This window comes from Myxine glutinosa, chromosome 14 (assembly GCF_964187855.1).
Source record: "Myxine glutinosa chromosome 14, kmMyxGlut1.1, whole genome shotgun sequence".
Lineage (NCBI taxonomy): Eukaryota > Metazoa > Chordata > Myxini > Myxiniformes > Myxinidae > Myxine > Myxine glutinosa.
This window is the reverse complement of record NC_136274.1, coordinates 77,100,113-77,122,670: the sequence shown is the minus strand read 5'-3', so window position 1 is coordinate 77,122,670 and position 22,558 is coordinate 77,100,113. Positions and strand designations below refer to the sequence as shown.

At 47.1% G+C, this 22,558-nt stretch overlaps 1 protein-coding gene across 1 annotated transcript in view; it reads right to left on the bottom strand.

Annotated features, from left to right (window-relative positions):
* Nucleotides 1-22,558, bottom strand: part of LOC137439927 (glutathione hydrolase 1 proenzyme) — a 102,036-nt gene that overhangs the window by 21,596 nt on the left and 57,882 nt on the right. The window contains exons 5-7 of the mRNA XM_078768013.1: nucleotides 6,489-6,635; nucleotides 3,171-3,304; nucleotides 2,221-2,381 (exon numbers count right to left, since the gene is read on the bottom strand). Coding sequence (XP_078624139.1) covers nucleotides 2,221-2,381; nucleotides 3,171-3,304; nucleotides 6,489-6,635 — 442 coding nt within the window. The remainder of the gene's footprint in view (nucleotides 1-2,220; nucleotides 2,382-3,170; nucleotides 3,305-6,488; nucleotides 6,636-22,558) is intronic.

Sequence of the window (22,558 nt, the reverse complement as noted above, 5' to 3'; positions counted from 1 at the left end):
GAGCGTCATCTCGCTCATCTCGAAAATCAAAAGCTCACTTCGTTCGACCACAAGGTACTAATTTGATAAACATCGCAACAAATCAAAACAAAATTTCCGCAGTCAGTCCAGACATGTGCGACGTGTTACTGTGAACGGGCCGAACATGTTCTGGCCTTTCCGAGCTGTTTTGCTGTTTTGCAAAGTCTGCAGAACAGATTGTGATGTTGGAGGCGATAAAACAATTAAATAAAAAGAATTGGCGATGGCGAAGGTTTCATAGTGAAGACTAAAGGAAGCGCCGCATCATTCCCTGCCAACTCCTTACTCTCCCTACGGACATGAATGGATGAATCATCACATTTTTCTTTTGGAGTTTCAGCCAATCGTGTTCGAGCCCTTCGGAAACAGCAGGTGAATCCAAAAGCGTGAAATTAATTATCAACCGGCTGCACAAGTACGTGCACAACGACACAACCAAGCAGAGCGCTGCACACGCAACCACAAACGGTACAACACACTCGTGTGCACAACACAACAACACACCCGTGCGTGCACAACCCAACAATACGTGCACAACCCAACAATATGAGCACAACCCAACAATATGTGCACAACCCAACAATACGTGCACAACCCAACAATACGTGCACAACCCAACAATATGTGCACAACCCAACAATACGTGCCCAACCCAACAATATGTGCACAACCCAACAATATGTGCACAACCCAACAATACGTGCACAACCCAACAATATGTGCACAACCCAACAACACAACAGTGCATGCACAACCCAACAATACGTGCACAACCCAACAATATGAGCACAACCCAACAATATGTGCACAACCCAACAATACGTGCACAACCCAACAATATGTGCCAACCCAACAATACGTGCCCAACCCAACAATACGTGCACAACCCAACAATATGTGCACAACCCAACAATATGTGCACAACCCAACAATATGTGCACAACCCAACAATATGTGCACAACCCAACAATATGTGCACAACCCAACAACACAACAGTGCATGCACAACCCAACAATACGTGCACAACCCAACAATATGAGCACAACCCAACAATATGTGCACAACCCAACAATACGTGCACAACCCAACAATACGTGCCCAACCCAACAATACGTGCACAACCCAACAATATGTGCACAACCCAACAATATGTGCACAACCCAACAATATGTGCACAACCCAACAATATGTGCACAACCCAACAATATGTGCACAACCCAACAATACGTGCACAACCCAACAATACGTGCACAACCCAACAATACGTGCACAACCCAACAAAACGTGCACAATCCAACAAAACGTGCACAACCCAACAATACGTGCACAACCCAACAATACGACCATGCGATCGCAGCACCACAACATGCCCGTGTATGCACGCACAACACAACAATAGACCCCCATACACATGCATAATGTAACACGACTACATACACATGCATGATGCAACACGACTACATACACATGCATAATGCAACACGACTACATACACATGCATAATGCAACACGACTACATACACATGCATGACAGCACGACTACATACACATGCATAACGCAACACGACTACATACACATGCATAATGCAACACGACGACATACACATGCATAACGCAACACGACTACATACACATGCATAACGCAACACAACTACATACACATGCATAACAGCACGACTACATACACATGCATAACAGCACGACTACATACACATGTATAACACAACATTGGACATTCAACAACAACACAAGTTCAAAAGAAATACTTCCCAAATCATGTTTTGTGCATAAATATTCATTTACAACGGCTTACACAACCTGGGGGCTTACACAACCTGGGGGCTTACACAACCTGGGGGCTTACACAACCTGGGACGTGCTTCAGACAGCCAAGCTAAGGCAGGATGAAAAACTCCGAACAACCGAAGGGATTTTGGGGTGAGAGTGAAAGGGAGTATCGTGTCTGTCCCTCTGCATTCCCACCTCTTATTATAATAATAATAATAATAATAATTCATTTATTTTGTATAGCGCTTTTCCAGAAGCCCAAAGGCGCTTTGACAGAGTGGCAAACATAATGCATAACAATACATGAAAACAACAATTGCAAAAAGACAAGAATCAATAGGGAAATATTTAAAGCAAAAGGAGGGAGAAGGAGAAGAGATAGGCTTTTTGTACCATTTGAGGAATCTTACAATGTGTTGATGGAACTAGTAACAGAGACAGCACTGCCATCAGGTGCCAGCACGGACATGTGGGACGTGCCCGGACGATCAGTCATCATGACGTCTATTTGACCGGAGATGGCCGAGCGAACTTTCGCTGCAAACTCTGGTGAAAGTAAACGCCTCACGAGCTGAAAAACAAAAGATAACATCTATAACAAAAAATAAAACAACAAAACATTTTCTGGAAGTCCTAGCAGTGTCCATGTGTTTTATATCTCTCCCACCCGCACCCCTCTCCCCAGGCCCCCACCCCTCCAAGCCCTCTCCCTCCCGCAGATCTCCCAATGTCCCTGTTCTCTGCTGTTGTACTTGCGTAATTCCCTCTCTCTCTCCCCATCTTGTCTCCCCCTCCCTTTATTATGTTTTTTTGTGTTGTATGTGCTAATGTGTGTTTAATGTGCTAGCTCTTACATGAGCCTCGATCTTGTATACAAAAACAACAAAACAGAAAAAACCACCCATATTTCCTGAATGACATGTTTTCGTCTAACTTAGGCGGATTAAAAAACCCTCTAGGGTTTTGATAAAACTGTTTTTCTCCACCAGGATTTACTTGGCACCAGCCAGTGGACCAGGCAAGTAGAATAAGGGTCAAGAAGCACGTCCAAGATCATCAGCTCGTGCAATGTGATGTGAAGCGTGGCTACTGCTACATTAAATAATCCTTCACACGAAACATTTATATCAAGCGTGAGGTTTATCAAGTATTTTTATTGGAAAAGAGGTGCAATTACCTTAGGCCTAGATTGAATTGGCGACATTAAACATTGTTCGTTTGCTCATATCAAACATGCCAGTCTTCGGACATAAATACAATTTTCAGTTGTTGGAGAATTGTTCGCCACACCTTGTACCCCCCCCCCCTGCAATATTAACTTTTCCTTTTAAAAGGTGTGCACAAGCTGTCCTTTACCAACCTGGGACATGTTTTTAAACTGCGGGTCTCCAAGTTTGTCTTGGTACTTGGATACAAATTTGAGTGCTCCTGCCAGCTGGTGGAAGGTCTGCGCTCTGTTTTGCGGCTCCATGCTCTTCTGCGTCATCTCGTAGCCTGGTAGGTTAAAATAAATAAATAAATAAACAAGAAAGATGTCCTTCATAGCATGTGATACTTGGGAAATCCAAACAAATGCGGTTGCCATGGTAACGGCAATTTGGCAATTCCCATAATCTGACCTATCGAGTGTTGACACGATTGAATGTGATGCATAACACATTTGGCAAACTGTGGCCTAATCGGTGTTTTAAACGTTCCAGATGGTCTTGATCTTTGACTAATTTTGACCAAACGTTACACACATACTGTACATACTTACAAATAAGCTGTGTACGTTTCAATTTGATAAATGGAAGACGTTTTCAGATATGGCAATAATGAAATTACAAAAAGTCCCATTTAATTATAATGGGGTGAAATTGTTGTCATGGAAACAATTGACATGCCAAACAGATCGTTCTGATTTTTGGTGAACCAATTCAGTAACCCAATATGCAAATCATATTACATTTCAAGTCAATTGGATGAAAATTGATTATTGTATAAAGTTAACCTTCAGGTGTAAATTTTTTGATCTTGACTGCTTGAGAAAACTAGATGGTATTCATAGAATACTTACCCTGTGCAGTGAACTTGGTGCGAGTGAACTCTTTTGTTTTTGAAGGTTTTTTTTTTTCTTTGATACAATATGGCTGCCAGACCACGTGACATTAATTTATATTCTCTAATATAATTGTTGCGTAGATCACGCTCAATAAATTTCAAAATGATCAGACTAAGCGTTGTCCCTGTCATTTTATGACGTCATAATGAAGGCACCAATGACGTCATCATTAACATATCTTATTCCCCATGGGGAGTACATGACAATTGTTGGAGATATAGAGGGGCAACGTTTTTCGGTTTTTTCAAGATGGCACCTTTACCGCTGAACTATGACGTCATAATAATCATTAAAATATTCTACAGGAGGAGGCACTCCTATGGTGAAAATTTCGTGTCAATCGGTCCAAGACTTGCAGAAAAAAAAATCATACTGATCAAATCAAGCGTTGTACTTGCCTAATTACGGCGTCATTATTACGGTACTGATGACACCATCATTAACATATCTTATTCCCCAAGGGGAGTGCTTGACATCGAGCCATATTTCAAATTTTTCCATGGAGTGGTTTTGGAGATATAGAGTGCAGCTTTTTTTCCATTTTTCCAAGATGGCGCCTGTACCACGTGACCAATGACGTCATAATTATCATTAGAACAATTCTACAGGAGGAGCCGCTCATATTCTGAAAATTTTGTGTTCATCAGACTAACAGTTGCAGAGGAATTTCTTTTTTTCATACTGATCAGATCAAGCGTTGTACTTGTCGAATTATGACGTCATAATGGAGGGCACCTATGACATCATCATTAACATATCTTAACACCCATTGGGGTGTACTTGACAATGAGCCAAGTTTCAATTCTTTCCATTAAGCGGTTTGGGAGATATAGAGGTGTAACTTTTTCCAAGATGGCGTCCTTACCATGTGACCTATGACGTCATAATTATCAGCAAAAAAAAATCTACACGCAGAGGCGCTCCTACGGTAACATTTCATGTCAATCGGACCAACGGTTGCTGAGAAAATGAATTTATAAAATGCAGATATGGCACACGTACGCACCCGATTGTTTAACCATGTTTTCGCTTCGCGAGCACAGGGTAATGACCGACTGGAAGTGATTGACCAACAACTGGTCTGACAGTATAATGTACCGACACATACCGGAGGTCTCAATAATGACTCTGCACCAAGTTATCTCAAAAGGTATGTCCGTAAATTACATGACCTTCACCTTTGACCTTTCAACCTTAAAAACAATAGGCCTCTAGTCTTTGACTCGCTCTACCAGCTGGTTAACGTTCAGTGTACGTGGAACCGCCATTGCAAAACATAAAACGCAAACAGGGAAGCCACGAAACACCTGGGAAAGTGCAAATGGTGCGAAGAGCAATCGATAGAAGACCACAAAGGTTAGCGCTCTGTTTGTGGCAACAGGTAGGCCTGAGCGGAAGAACCTCTCCACCAAATATTGAAGGGTTAACTGGAAGGGTTAACCAGGGACTATGTGACAAGGACGAAATGATTCGATTTTGGTGAAGATCCGACTGCGGATCTGAGAATTTTTAAAACGGATTCTTCACCATTGAGTGATAGGGCCAAAACCAATATATAGCATGACATCTCAAAAAGTTGTGGACAGATTCGGATGAAACTTATTGGGCAGGTGTTGTCCCTGGTGTTGGGCTAGCGGCTAGGGTGCCAGCTTAGGATACCTGGGTTCGAATCCCGGTCGATCGCTGAATTAACGCCAGGGGGGTTGACTCAGCCTGTCTCATCCTTCCGAGGTCGGCAAATTGAGTACCAGCTCACTGGTAATTCTCTGCTTGTCGCAAAAGGCGACAAACAGGGCTGGCGGCAGGAAGGGCATCCGGCGGCCGTAAAACATTGCTTCAAAAAGGGGACCAAAAAACAACAACAACCACGGTCCCCGAAAAGGCCAACCCCCGCCTCTAAACCTCTAAAATGGCCTCTAAACCTCTAAAATGGCCTCTAAATGGAAATGGAAGAAATGGCCTCTAAACGGTGGTTTTTTAACTGCATATACTCCTCCCTGAGAAGGTATGGTGAAATCCAGCCCAGTGTCGTGTGCTTCCACAGTCTAGTGTATTCATGAAAAAGTCCCAACTTTGCAGACTACAAATGTTTCTGAAATGTCGAACTCATCTTTTTGCAACATCCTGGACATGACCCGAGCTAGCTCTCCCTCCCCTCAATATTTTCGCTCCTTTAATTTCCCTAAAATCTTTCAGCACTTCCATACAGATTCCGTTTCAAAAAGAGGGTCAACTTAAATATCCCACCATTTTTGCATCCTGAAGCACGTCATCATCAATGTAGCAGACGCTCCACGTAGCGTAGGTGGTGCTAAGATGAATATATTGGCAAGTTTTGTGCTGGGTGGTTTGTGCTTCCATTTTAACATCCCTCCGAGAGACAGCAAACCCACACGAATTGATGCATCCATCACCTGCCTGTGATGATTGATGCATCCATCACCTGATTGATGCATCCATCACCTGCCAGGATGCCAGTGCTCATTAGAGAGGCTAGACATCTCTAATGCAGTTTCTCAGATGCTTTCTTGCTTGAGTATTTGACAACTACAAACCCTTTTCGAGTCATCGTACCTTGAAGTATGTTGAGAGCAAATGCCAAGGAAATTCCTCCTCCCGGCAGAGGAGGCAGAAGAATTGTGTCTTCTCCGAATGGGAATAGCAAAGGACTTAGCACTTCCGCCTTGTACTCCTTCAGGTCCGACAGCTCCAAAACCCCTCCTGAAAACAGAAAACAGAAGGTGCACACTGCAGTAAAAAATGCAAGCATTACCTTGATCCTTCTGCTTTGAAAGACTTTTGACTTCAAACCGTTTTATGCAGTTTCCCGCGCTTTTGCGCTTTGCTCCTTATCCACGTGAATTAGCCAGACATCAACTTATTCCATAAATAAGGGTTTTTTCACGTCATCATTTCCTGTAAACTCCCTTTTTTTTAAATCACCTCTAATCCATTTTCCACATTTCTGCAAAAAGTTCTTTTGTTCACGTTTTCCGTGAAAGGCGTCACGTTCGGAGGCCACGGGAAATGGCTACTTGCAGGCCGGCAGGATAACATTGAGGCGTGCCCACTCGCCATTGAGCTGTCGAGCCTGGGTTCAAACCCATAAACTATTAGTTTGGTGTTTTGTATGCTAGGGGAGGCATCAATGTGTGCGCCCTCAATAGGAAAGACCCCTCTGCCAGCCTGTGGTTGGTGGTGGAGACTAAAGGTTCCATGGTGGCTTTCGTGAAAAAATGGCCTATTTGTCACGGACACCCTGAACAAACTACCAACCCGTGCCCAAATCACCTTGAGTCGAACGTCAGGCCCAGCCAGTCAGTTCGTGAAAGACTCGGGCCAAAAACATTCCCTGGCTGACCCAACAGAATAATTGGAGTAGTAGTAGTAGTAAGAAGTCTTTTACAGAATCAGTAAGCCAACAGTGAGGAAGATGGAGGAGCAGAGCTCTGTGGAGAGGTAGGCTATTGCAGGCATCTACGTATGTATGATACACAGCGGCAAATAACTGAAACGGACGTCTTGCCAAGCGGTGACAATGCTGAAAGAGTGTGGTAGGCCAAAGGGCGACCCATACTGACCATACACCACATCTTTTCTCTTTAATTTTGTACACAAAGGCGAGGCTCATATAAAAGCGAGAACATAGAAGGGATGAGGACACACGAGAACAAAAGGAACAATAGAAAGAGAGAGGGAAACGCATGAACTGCAGGGATGGGGGACAAAATAGAGAGAGATTTGGAGAAATAATGGCTGTGGGACAAAACAGAGAGAGACTTGGACAAATGAGGGATGTGGGACAAAATAGAAAGAGACTCTTGGAGAACTGAGGGATGTGAGACAAAACAGTGAGAGACTTTGAGAAATAAGGTATGTGGGACAAAATAGAGAGAGAGACTTGGAGAAATGAGGAATGTGGGACAAAATAGAGAGAGACTTGGAGAAATGAGGAATGTGGGACAAAATGGAGAGAGACTTGGAGAAATAAGGGATGTGGGACAAAATACAGAGAGAGACTTGGAGAAATGAGGAATGTGCGACAAAATAGAGAGGGACTTGGAGAAATAAGGGATGTGGGACAAAATAGAGAGAGAGAGAGAGACTTGGAGAAATGAGGAATGTGGAACAAAATAGAGAGAGAGAGAGAGAGAGAGAGAGAGACTTGGAGAAATGAGGAATGTGGGACAAAATAGAGAGGGACTTGGAGAAATAAGGGATGTGGGACAAAATAGAGAGAGAGAGAGACTTGGAGAAATGAGTAATGTGGGACAAAATAGAGAGAGACTTGGAGAAATGAGGAATGTGGAACAAAATAGAGAGAGAGAGAGAGACTTGGAGAAATGAGGAATGTGGGACAAAATAGAGAGGGACTTGGAGAAATAAGGGATGTGGGACAAAATAGAGAGAGAGAAACTTGGAGAAATGAGGAATGTGGGACAAGATAGAGAGAGAATTGGTGAAATAATAGATGTGGGACAAAACAGTGAGAGACTTGGAGAAGCAAGCATTCTGAGTATTGCGCTGCAATACATGTCCCCTACCGGCAGTCTGTCGTCCAGAAAACTGTTGGGGAAATTACCAAAGGGTTATTTACCCACAGGTTCTGAATCGTTCCCAATCGCTAATTACCTCAGGACGGGCTCACCTGTGATTCGCACTCGGGACATCGACTTATACACCTTGCAGACAGGTCAGCAGAAGCACGAGAAAATAAGTTGTTGATAAAGAACCTTTCGAGTCGCTAAATATCAGTAATTTATTATATTTTCCGGTTCACGATCAATGATCGATGTATATATATATGTTGCTCGGCTTGGCTCCGCCCCTCCGGAAAGCGTGCGCTGTGTCGCGCTTTGGACGTTCGTGAGACGAGGCTGAGGGCGCGCGGTGCGGCTTGAGGAGAACTCTAGAATAAACAAGAGATATCCATTTAAAAAAAAAAATTTCGTTTAATTAACGATATCTGCCAAACCACGTGCCCTATCGCAAATTCCAAAAGGACATTTCAGTAGACTGACATGCTGAACAGATCTGTGAAGTTTCCCTTGATTGGATCAAAAATGAGGGAGGAGCTCGGTTTTAAAGGTTCATGCTTTAAAACGTCACAACTCTGAAACCATGTGACGCATGACGTCATGCTCGCTGACCTTTTTGTTCGTCATGGGTATGCGATTCTGCCTGCAAAGTTTGGCCTCGATCTGTTCAGCCGTTGCAGAGAAAAAGGGATTTTCGTGTTTTCACAAAAAACAATATGGCGGCCGAACCACGTGACCTGTGACGTCATAATTACCATTAAAATATTCTACAGACCGAGTCCCCCCTACGGTGAAAATTTGATCTCAATCGGTCCAATTATTGCAGAGAAAATCTTTTTTAAAGGAAATTAAAACTTAAAATGGCACTGAGTTAAGGATCATCAGAATTATCAGAATTCCCAAAGTTCAAAGTGCCATAACTTTGTCAAAAACGATCGAAACGTCGTGAAGTTCGAACTTGATCTGTAACTTATCATGAGGAAACCATGTGCCAAGTTTGAAATCATTAGCGTTAAGCGTTTAGAAAAAAAGTCCGGAAAACTGTTCTTTGCGTGACGGACTGACGGACTGACGGACTGACGGACTGACTGACGGAGGGACGGCGTGCAAACCTATAGTCCCCTCCGGTGTACACCGGTAGGGGACTAACAAGGGATGTGGGGAAGAATGAGGCTAAGGGAGTACGCACGATGGGGACAAAATGGCTGCACCTGTAAACTCTGAGGAGAGAAAAACTGGAAACTTGGAAAGAGATGGGTTTGGGGAGGATTAACCGGGGTAGAAAAGATCATCGTTTTGGATGGGGGATGAGATGGTGGTGAACAGCTGTCTTGGGGACCTGGAGGAAAGAATGGGATTGAAGAGAATGTGGAAGATGGTTCCAATGTTGTGAAAAAAATGAGTGGAGGTGAGTGATTCTGTATTTTGGGAGTTTCACCAGAAGGGTGTTGCTGGTGGACCACATGGCCCTGGAGAAACATGGGTGGGGATGGGGGAAGGAGAGGGACAGAGCATGGATGAGCAGAGTAACAGTAGAGAGAGGGGGAAACACCAACAGCAGAGTAGAAGTCCAAGATACAGGGAGACTTGGACAACCAAAGGTGTGGGTAGGAATGGGGGTCAGGAGAGGTGGCATGGCATGAACAAGATGGATACAGAAGGAAATTTCAAGGAGGGAAAACTGGAAATTTGGATGGAGGAGGGTGGGATTAACGAGCGTATAAAATATCATTGTTTTGAATTTGGGATGATCTGACATGGTAGTGCACAGCTGTCTTGAAGATCTGGAGGGAAGAATGAGATTGAAGAGAATGTGGAAGTTGGTTCCACAGGTGAAAAAACGAGGAACGAATGATTCTGGATTTAGGTAGTTTCACAAGAAGGGGGCTGATGGTGGACTGTGTGTGTCCTGCAGAAACCTGGGGAACTGGGCGTGGGACATAGCACAGGAAGAGCAGAGAGTGCAAGACCAGAAAGGAGGTGGTAGAAGACAGAGAAGACCAACCTGTGTGTGATAGTGATGTGATAGGCCCATAGACTCAGCTTCATCACGGGAGATTGCAATGATCTTGATGGCCTTGGTTTCCACAGCATCGAGCTCGCAAGATGTGAGATAGAGGAGCTAGCCCAGAGGGGAGATGCATGTGGCATCTGTATGTCCATGTGTGTGTGAGATGCATGTGGCACCTGTATGTCCATGTGTGTGTGAGATGCATGTGGCACCTGTATGTCCATGTGTGTGTGAGATGCATGTGGCACCTGTATATCCATGTGTGTGTGAGATGCATGTGGCACCTGTATGTCCATGTGTATGAGATGCATGTGGCACCTGTATGTCCATGTGTGTGTGAGATGCATGTGGCACCTGTATGTCCATGTGTGTGAGATGCGTGTGGCACCTGTATGTCCATGTTTGTGAGATGCATGTGGCATCTATATGTCCATGTGTGTGTGAGATGCATGTGGCACCTGTATGTCCATGTGTGTGAGATGCGTGTGGCACCTGTATGTCCATGTTTGTGAGATGCATGTGGCATCTATATGTCCATGTGTGTGAGATGCATGTGGCACCTGTATGTCCATGTGTGTGTGAGATGCATGTAGCACCTGTATATCCATGTGTGTGTGAGATGCATGTGGCACCTGTATGTCCATGTGTATGAGATGCATGTGGCACCTGTATGTCCATGTGTGTGTGAGATGCATGTGGCACCTGTATGTCCATGTGTGTGAGATGCGTGTGGCACCTGTATGTCCATGTTTGTGAGATGCATGTGGCATCTATATGTCCATGTGTGCGAGATGTGTGTGGCATCTGTATGTCCATGTGTGTGAGATGCATGTGGCACCTGTATGTCCATGTGTGTGAGATGCGTGTGGCACCTGTATGTCCATGTGTGTGAGATGCATGTGGCACCTGTATGTCCATGTGTGTGAGATGGATGTGGCACCTGTATGTCCATGTGTGTGAGATGCATGTGGCACCTGTATGTCCATGTGTGTGAGATGCATCTCCAACCACCCCCACCTTACTGATATCCCTCTTCATACAATCCTCCCATCTCCTCCACAGTCTACCTCTTTTCCTCCTACCTTGCTCCCTCAACCTATCCGCTCTGTCATTCCTTCTTCCCCCAACCACACCATGTGTCCAGCCCATGTCAGCCAGCATTTCACCAATCTCCCGGGGTAACATATGATGTGTGTGACACCAGGGTAACATATGATGTGTGTGACACCGGGGTAACATATGATGTGTGTGACACCGGGGTAACATATGATGTGTGTGACACCGGGGTAACATATGATGTGTGTGACACCGGGGTAACATATGATGTGTGTGACATCGGGGTAACATATTGTTACAGACACGACTTTGATGTTAAAGTGGGCCGAGCGGAATGGCCGTCGTGTCCGCACAAATTACCCGACTATACTCGACGTTGACGAAGCCGCGCCACGCTGGCTCAATAAGAAAAAGAAGACACCCGGCTGGATTACAATAACACAATACGACACCAATGTTTCGATTCTCAAGTATATTCGTACGGAAAAGGTTAGATTACAGGGGCTAGAGGTATATTACAGGAAGACAGGCACTTAGACACACTCTTATATTAACCCCGGACAGACGACAGACACACGGGACAACGGCTGACTCACACGGGGGTTTGATGGCTAGGAAAGGCAGGATCGATGGCTCCAGGTCCTCCTGGGCTCGGGGCAGGGTACAGTACGGTCCGGTCCAAAGATGCGGAAGGTTGCACAGCGCTCGAGGTGGTAACGTTCTTTCACAGGCGGGTTCTCTTCCTCTCAGCGGTCGTAGGCAACGTTCTTTCTTCAGCTAGGGGCGCATCTCACGTCACATCCGGCGCGTGGCCGCGTATATCCGGCGGGGAGTGACACGCCCTCGGCTCGTTAGCTCCGCCTCGTGGAATCGGCACGTTGCTTCTCATTGGGTGCGTGCGGGGGGTTTACCAGGCTCCGCCCTTGACGAGGAGCTGACAAGGAGCCCCTTCGTGGTAACCCCGTGGAGCGCATGGTCTGGAGCTAATCGAGCCGGTGTGAGGACGCATCCTCCCCCGCTCCGCCGCCATCTCCCCTGTTGTTGTTGTAATTGTTGGGGAAGAAGATGGAAGGAGGTATGGGAAAGGTCCTAAACTCACTACTGATGCCATATAATCACATTCTGGTGCAACGAAGAGTCATAATTAATGGAGACGAGGCCTTAACTGACATAGATTAAGAATAACTAGGAAGATGTCCGAAAGTTGTCTACGTGTGGTGCGGTGGACCTGGGCACGACATTTAATGGGGGGAATAAGGGGAAAGGTCGGCTCTACTGATTGTTATTTACATGCAATGGGACTAGGGAATGGGGGATCGGGGAAAGTTGGGGAGTATTGGAGAAAATAGGGGAATATTTACAAGCGGATATGGAGGCCAAATTCCATATTCGCAACATTGCACCCTTCTCTACCCTCGGGGCGTCCCGACCCGATAAATTTTTACCTACTTTAGTGTGGCACGCAATGTAGTTCCCTCTACTATTAACTCTACCCTGAGTGCGACAGTTTTACAGATATTCACAAATGAGTAAATATGTCCCCCTGCGACGTTGCACCCTTCTCCTCACAGAAACACACCCACAGGATAACCGAATCCGGAAAGAATTCTCAAACTAAACATACAGCCGGTAGGGAGCATTATTTACAAGACTACGCTGCTATTTACACTACGGGTTCTAAAAACCAATTCCCATTGGCCAAACTGTGGTGCTCTTCAATTTGGGGTCTCACTCCCCCGATTCATCTCCCGGTGCCCTCGCACAATTTCTGGGCTGCGACGTGTACCTCTCCCAGTGGGTCTACCCACCTACACACCTCCACCACTGTAGTTGCCTCCGAGCTTACCTGCTCCTCACCCTAACCTAACTACCTGGGGAAGGCCCTCTGGCTCTCTCCCCACTCCGTGCCCTCTCTGGCACTGGGCTGCCCGATCCACACCCGGGATCCTCAGGCACCCACTCACAACTACCGGCTCCCAGAGCCCACCTGCGGCCTCACCTGGCCGACATCCTCACAGTGGTGGAGTGCCCAACCAACTACACACACTAACAGGCTACACGCCCAGCCATTTCCACAACACTAATGCACCCATTCACAACACCATTCTGCAACCGCACCACAAATGCCAATATCCAACCACAATTTACCTGCACCCTCTACCTAACACTTACACTACCCGCCCCGGGTGCTCGTGAAAGGGGTCCACTCTTCCCCCATCCACACCTTCGCACCATGCACACCACTCCGTACCACTCACTCCAACTCTCTCCACACACCTGTACCTGCACACCTGTGCTCTCACACCTGGTGCCACCTGCACCCTTCTCTCCCCAAGCGCATTCGCGCTGATCCACAACACTCACTACTCATACACTGCTCCACACACCTGTCCAGTTGCACACCTGTGCAATCACACCTGTTCAATTCTCACACACACGCGGCATCATCTCATCTAACTACTCCCTTCTGAAACTTGCGCTTCCCAGTCGTCCCTTTAAACTATTGCGCTCCCTCGTCATTATCATCCATACTAATCTACCTGCGTCCCCACTACAGGTATCAGTCACTAACTAAACTTAACGTTACCTACTGTCATCTTCGCTAGATCCCTACACACAATATTCTAACCCACCCGGGCTAGTTTTCACTGCCATACACCCCATAAACTATTGCTCCTTTGCCCCCCCATGGGAAGGATGGTGGATTTGCCATCCCACCACATCGGGGGTCTCTCACTACCAATTTTGCACATCAAATTTCAACAAATCAAAAATTTGCCAATCACTACTCATCATCTGCCAATCACTACTGCCAATCCCTTGCCAATCATCAAATTTTGTTTTTCTCCAATTTTGGGTCCAAAACACTAACCTCATCACCCAGTCGACTCACTAATACCTCTCGGTGCGCCAATCCCTGTCCAAAGCCCGGCTTCGTAAAGCCAAGCAATGGATGCTGGTTGTTTTGTGCCAGCGGCTGGATGCGTCCGGCACTCGGTGCAGGGACGGGGGCTTACCCGGGCCGAGATCCCACGCATCACCTCGGCGTGGAGCCATCCAATGTCCCGATCTCGACCTGCCGGCACGTCTCAACAAAACGTGGTCGCCATGACGACCCTTCCTATCCAGCCGCCCGCTCCGCCTAGTGGAGCACGGACACGGCCGTTCAAAGCGAGGCCTGGCACGCACCGAGGGCCCGATTCGGCTATAAGTCGTTCTAAACTCTACCCCGTCTAACGTCGATGCTTCACCTGGATTCTTACACCCCGCAGCCCGTTCCTTGCTCACACATCCAGCCGTTCCCATGCTACCTTTCCTTACACACCCAGGTACACCCATTCCACTCACAGCTTTGGTCACACACCTGACCACCGAACACTTTGGCACACATTCGTTGCTCGCACACCTCACCAATACACCGCTTCGCACCCCCTCCTCGGTCACCTCCTCTGTGACAATCACAGGTGTGCTCTCATTCGCACACCCAACCACGTGCCTCACCACCAACTCCAGCGTGCATTCCCACTCACGCTCTACCATTCCCGGTGTGCATCCTTCCATCCCAGGTGTACATCCTCGCTCACCTGTCACAACTAACTCACGCTCCATGTCACTCTCACTACTTTCACCTCCATTCCTGACAGAGCACTCACCCTTACTCTTGACAGCGCACTCTTTCCCCATGCACCTGTCCGTCACACACCTTTCTCGCGCACACTCTCCCGTCACACCCTCTGTAACACTCCCCACAGGTGGACACTCTTCCTTACTTCTGACAGCGCACTCTTTCCTCATGCACCTGTCCGTCACACACCTTTCTCGCGCACACTCTCCCGTCACACCCTCTGTAACACTCACCACACCACGCTTCCATGTGCTCCCTCGCACACGCGCTACAACCGACTCACTCTCGCCAGCACACTCACTCCTTGGCACGCACTTTTTCCTCACACACCCCAGAGTCGGACTTTCTTGCACACCTCCATTTTCGCACACCAGACCTGTCGCACACTTCACCAACGGCCTTTCACGAACACCCGGATCCAAACCAATCCCCAAGCTTTTTAAATCCCCTGGCGCATCATACGCACGACCATATTGGTCACCACTTACACCGGGTCCTCTTCCTCTTCGCTTCTCCTCCATCACCTGCGAATCCCTCATCCGGTTAATGAGCACATCATCACGATCCAAACACAGACTTTGGACCAATTCTTTTATCTCCTCTTTTATCTCTTTCTTATCCCCTCTCCGTCGCTTCTTAATTTCACTCATCCCTTCTTCCACTTCTTCTAATTTGTGCTTCACCTCTTTTATTCCCCGGTACGTCTCCTCAAGCTCGTCCTCCAAGGCTACCTTGACCGTTTCCAGGTGCGTCCTCACCTGCCGGTCCTTCGTCTCCATTACCTCTATCACCTCGTCCAACCTCGTTGTCAGTCCCTCACGTACCATCTGACATTCCCTCTTCGTCGCTATCAAGTCGTTTTTTATGTCGTTTTGTGTCGCTTTTAAACCTCCTAATACCGCAGTGTTCCTTTGAACCTGCTCCACTAACTCCGTTTGTCCCACCGTCAGCTGCTCCACCTCCTGCGTCAGGTCCTCTATGCCCCCTTGTAACTTTACAGTCCCCTTTCTCACCTCCTTCTCCATGTGCTCCTTACAGTGCCTCACCTCCTCGCGCACTCCTCCGACCTCCTCACTCACTCCTCTTCTGATCTCCTCTCCCATCACTTGCATCTCCTGCCCAGATGCCACCCTCATCTGCTCCATTTCCTCCCTGTGAGCATCCAGTTTGGTTTCTACCCCCATTCTGACCCCCTCTATCTGCTGCTCCATTTGTTTAACTTCCCTTTCCGCTTGGTCCCTCATGTCCCTCAATTTGCCTTCCATACTGTTTTCTAACCCCTCTAACCCATTTTTCACTCCCTCTATTTGATTCTCTTGAGCGGCCATTCTGTTTTCTACCCCCGTTAACCCATGTTTCACTCCCTCTATCTGATTCTCTTGAGCGGCCATTCTGTTTTCTACCCCCATTAACCCATTTTTCACCTCCTTTATCCCGTTGTCTAACCCCTCAAAATTTTTGTCTACCTTCTCACCAGTACCCCTCGCTTCGTCCCTCATTACCCCCATCTGGCTTCCCATTACCCCCAATCGCTCACTCCGAGCATCCATCCGGTTCCCCATTTCCTTCATTTGGCCCTCCAATCGCTCACTCCGAGCCCTCATCCGGTTCCCCATTACCCCCAATTGCTCACTCCGAGCCCTCATTTGCTCACAATGAGCATCCATCCGGTTCTCCAATCGCTCACTATTCTGGGCCATAAGGGCCGTCATTTGTATACAAAACGAGTTCCAATCCATCGGGGGCGCTGCCACGGTCGCCGGCGCGGTGACCAGCGAGGCGCCATTTTGCGTGCTTGCTACCCTCGCTGTTTCGCTCTCCTCACGTGTCTCAATTTGGTCCTGGACCGACCCTGCTTCACTCTCCGCTACCGGACCCCAGCCGTCTTGATCCGCCATAGCGCGACTTGCAAAATTCGAGTTTCGTAAAACAAATCCAAATTTTTTTTTTTTTTCGTTATAATTTCGGCGAGCGCAGTAACCGCGGGACCGCGCTCCGGCTCGATTTTGTCGAGCGCAGTACGCGCTCCGAACCGATTTTCCCTCCCAAAATTTGGGCCTAACTAATTTAGTCCCGGGTCCGAATCTCACTCCTCGACACCAATTGTTACAGACACGACTTTGATGTTAAAGTGGGCCGAGCGGAATGGCCGTCGTGTCCGCACAAATTACCCGACTATACTCGACGTTGACGAAGCCGCGCCACGCTGGCTCAATAAGAAAAAGAAGACACCCGGCTGGATTACAATAACACAATACGACACCAATGTTTCGATTCTCAAGTATATTCGTACGGAAAAGGTTAGATTACAGGGGCTAGAGGTATATTACAGGAAGACAGGCACTTAGACACACTCTTATATTAACCCCGGACAGACGACAGACACACGGGACAACGGCTGACTCACACGGGGGTTTGATGGCTAGGAAAGGCAGGATCGATGGCTCCAGGTCCTCCTGGGCTCGGGGCAGGGTACAGTACGGTCCGGTCCAAAGATGCGGAAGGTTGCACAGCGCTCGAGGTGGTAACGTTCTTTCACAGGCGGGTTCTCTTCCTCTCAGCGGTCGTAGGCAACGTTCTTTCTTCAGCTAGGGGCGCATCTCACGTCACATCCGGCGCGTGGCCGCGTATATCCGGCGGGGAGTGACACGCCCTCGGCTCGTTAGCTCCGCCTCGTGGAATCGGCACGTTGCTTCTCATTGGGTGCGTGCGGGGGGTTTACCAGGCTCCGCCCTTGACGAGGAGCTGACAAGGAGCCCCTTCGTGGTAACCCCGTGGAGCGCATGGTCTGGAGCTAATCGAGCCGGTGTGAGGACGCATCCTCCCCCGCTCCGCCGCCATCTCCCCTGTTGTTGTTGTAATTGTTGGGGAAGAAGATGGAAGGAGGTATGGGAAAGGTCCTAAACTCACTACTGATGCCATATAATCACATTCTGGTGCAACGAAGAGTCATAATTAATGGAGACGAGGCCTTAACTGACATAGATTAAGAATAACTAGGAAGATGTCCGAAAGTTGTCTACGTGTGGTGCGGTGGACCTGGGCACGACATTTAATGGGGGGAATAAGGGGTAGGTCGGCTCTACTGATTGTTATTTACATGCAATGGGACTAGGGAATGGGGGATCGGGGAAAGTTGGGGAGTATTGGAGAAAATAGGGGAATATTTACAAGCGGATATGGAGGCCAAATTCCATATTCGCAACAATATGATGTGTGTGGCACTGGGGTAACATATGATGTTTGTGATGCTGGGGTAACATATGATGTGTGTGACACCGGGGTAACATATGATGTGTGTGAAACTGGGGTAATATATGATGTGTGTGACACCGGGGTAACATTTAATGTGTGTGACACCAGGGTAACATATGATGTGTGTGACACCGGGGTAACATATGATGTGTGTGACACCGGGGTAACATATGATGTGTGTGACACTGGGGTAACATATGATGTGTGTGACACCGGGGTAACATATGATGTGTGTGACACCGGGGTAACATATGATGTGTGTGACACTGGGGTAACATATGATGTGTGTGACAACGGGGTAACATATGATGTGTGTGACACCGGGGTAACATATGATGTGTGTGACACCGGGGTAACATATGATGTGTGTGACACCGGGGTAACATATGATGTGTGTGACACCGGGGTAACATATGTGTGACACCGGGGTAACATATGATGTGTGTGACACCGGGGTAACATATTATGATGTGTGTGACACCGGGGTAACATATGATGTGTGTGACACCGGGGTAACATATGATGTGTGTGACACCGGGGTAACATATGATGTGTGTGACACCGGGGTAACATATGATGTGTGTGACACCCCTGTGAGAATAATGTCGGATTGGTTTCCCACTCTTGCATTCATCATGGAAGGCAAAATGACCATGAACCATCGTTGACAGTAATAGTCTCCATAAACCACCAGTAGTAGTAATGTCTGAGATCTCATTTGACATTACACTCTCAAACCACTTTTTTAAAATACAGGTGTCTGGGATCATGGAAGAGTAATACAGAAGGTATGGTATCACGAGGCAACACATCACGAGGAGAAGAAATGCGGGTAAAAGTGGGCTGAGGTCTCAGGGGATGTTGAAAAACGAACTGTACGCCAAGCAAGGAAGTAGCACATACCACTTTTCTTTTTTGTATACAAGATCGAGGCTCGTGTAAGAGCTAACATTGATCACAAAAAGACAAACTGACACATAAAACATAAGATAAAAGGAGCGGGAGAAAGATGGGGAGAGAGGGAGAAGCACACAAGTACAACAGTGGAGAACAGGGACATCGGGAGATATGTGGGAGGGAGAGGGCTTGGGGAAGAGGTGTGGGAGGAGGGGGGCAGGGTGGGAGAGGTAAAAAACACATGGACACTGCTTGGACTTCCAGGAAAGAAGTCGGTATTTCAAAAAAGTGGATCTGGGGTGAATTAACGGGGGTAGAAAAGATCAAGGTTTTGGATGGGGGAAGACAAGAGATGGTGGATTTTGACATGTGGAAGATGATGGAAGAGATGGTGGAGATGGAAGACAAGAGAAGAGACCACTTTTGAAGTCTTTGCTACGACTCGAGCAGACTTCAAACATCCGACGTCCCAGACTCAGAACGGATTATCTATAAACCTTTACCCCACTGATTCTGGTTAAATATCCCCAAAATCATCTTCCCTGATAGTTGAGGAGCTGGGAACAAGATATCCAAAAGGTTAGCAATGTTCCGCATGGAAGTTTTTCTCACTCGTATTACGCTCTACTTCGTATCGCAACAACTAGGCCATATTTTTTTTATCTGTTGTCATACTACTTCTGTCGTGATTGTATAATGGATCAGGATTCAATAGTGAATTCGTACTATTTGTTACATCCTAACTGAGGTGCACATACTCCATTGGGTTCCGTGGGATGTGCAATGTCCACAAACGGATGCTTTAAATGAGGCAGCCGGTTTATCATCCCCTTAAAAGGGCGATGTTCCCATTGGCATGATGCCACACCATTGGCATGATGCCACACCCCACTTGCGATGCACTGATGGCAGTTTTTTGTCAAGTCGGGAATCTAATGCAGGCCGGACAGCTCAAAGATGGGCGCTCACTCTGAGGGTGGAAAATTATAAAAAGGGAGACAATGAGGGGGAAAAAACCTCCACTATGCACAATCCATCGTCGAGAGAAACAAATCAAACTTGTTTAAACAACGCTTTTCCAAATATGGCTCCGACGAAGGGTTAATGACAAACTTCGGCTTCTTCTTGCTTCCCATGGCGGTTGGCATACATCAAACCGACCTTGGTGGTGTAATAGTTAGAGCATCCGCTCCGAGTCTAGGTTAGAACCTGGCCTAGTCATACCAATGACTAACAAGCGTTACGTCTAGGTCCCCCGTCGGTGAAGTGATGCGAGTTGACAAAGTGGAAGACGCAAGGCGGCCATCTTGGATTTTGACGTGGCGACCCAATTTTCAATAGGGTTCTTCCATATGCCTAGATACACCCACACACCAGATTAGAAGTTAGTAGTTCATGTATTTTTCGAGATATTCTGCTCACAAGGTTCAGACATACATGGCGGTGGCCATCTTGGATTTTGAAGTGGCGACCTAATTTTCAATAGCGTTCTTCCATATGCCTAGTTGCACCCACACACCAAATTAGAATTCGGTCCTTCGCTTACGCACGCACACACGCACACACGGACGGACGGACGGACATATATATATGGTGGCGGGCATCTTGGATTTTGACGTGGCGACCCAATTTTCAATAGTGTTCTTCCTTATGCCTAGATACACCCACACACAAGATTAGAAGTTAGTAGTTCATTTATTTTTCGAGATATTCTGCTCACAAGGTTCAGACATACATGGCGGTGGCCATCTTGGATTTTGAAGTGGCGACCTAATTTTCAATAGCGTTCTTCCATATGCCTAGTTGCACCCACACACCAAATTAGAATTCGGTCATTCGCTTACGCACGGACGGACGGAGGGGAAAACCATAGTCCCCCTTTCGCTCCGCGGTGCAACGGGGGACAAAAATGGTACCTGCTGCTTCCTTGCTTGATGCTCAGCTTAAAGAAGGACTAAGCATGGACAAAGAACCATAAGTTGGCAATAAGAGTGCAGGCTTTGATAGGCCTAATGGCTTCGATAGGCCTAATGGCTTCGATAGGCCTAATGGCTTCGATAGGCCTAATGGCCCCTCATGCATTTATGTTCCGTGTAAGAGAACTCGTATTATTAAAACTAGGGCATGCCCGTACTATATATATGCCCGTACTATATATCTATCTAAAATTATATCCCCCCCCCTCTATTTACATGAAATGGTTTGGTTCATTCGCAACGCCAAAGCGAACGGCGAACGGCTTGCGAGTACAGTGACAATCCCCCCCCTCTATTTACATGAATGGTTTGGTCCATTCGCAACGACCACAGAACCCCCCCCTCATGCAATGGTTTGGTCCAAAGCGAACGGCTTCCGGAGTTTGGTAAAGCAATCGCCATCGCGTGCACAAACGCGCAGGAAAGCGAATGAATCGCAAATTCGTTTTTATTAGTGATACGAATTGAATTGGGAGAAATTGGGAGATGAATGAATTGGGAGAAATAATGCGCATAAGAAATCGAATTACGTACCGTAATGGCGGTCAGCTCGTAACGCGCTCAGCTCCGCTCGTCTCACATCGGCCACGCCTACGCAACAAAGCGTTCTGTGATTGGATGCCGGAAAGCGTGCTGCCGGACAGTCGTCACTGTCCGGAAGTTCGCAAATCGCAGTTAGGATGAATCGTTTTAATTTAATCGCAGTTTGAATTCGTTTTAAAACATAGTTTAACGGCAACATAGTTTGCAAACGTGAAATAAATGAATACGCTCTCAAATGTGCCATCCGAGGCAGAGTGTGTCCGCCACGTTCGGCACACGCGCTAGTTCGCTGCTCTCTGATTGGTTGAATCGTTTTTTGGACATCGCTCGGTAAGTAATTGTCCGATTAATATGAAACCTTGAAAAGGCACATCCTCGGGTCCCCAGCAATATACCTGGCAAGTTTCAAGTATATCGGACCCGTGGTTGTCGAGAAACAGCGGTCACAGACAAACACACAGACAGACACACACACACACAGAGATTGCTGGAATTATAGATAGATGTAGCACAAGTTTTGTTGATTTAACCTGCCTTCCCAAATATGGCCTTCTTGTTGGCTTCTTGTCAAAGCGAGTACGTCGTTTATCATAATTATTGCAACACTGGAGCAACAACAAGTTCAAATTCTTTCATCAGTCAATGTTTGTTCCGGTTCCACTTGAATACAGTTGCATTCGCTTTTTTTTTACTCCCGAGCAAAGGCGCGAGCACAGTACGGAGAACAATCAATGTCACGACTG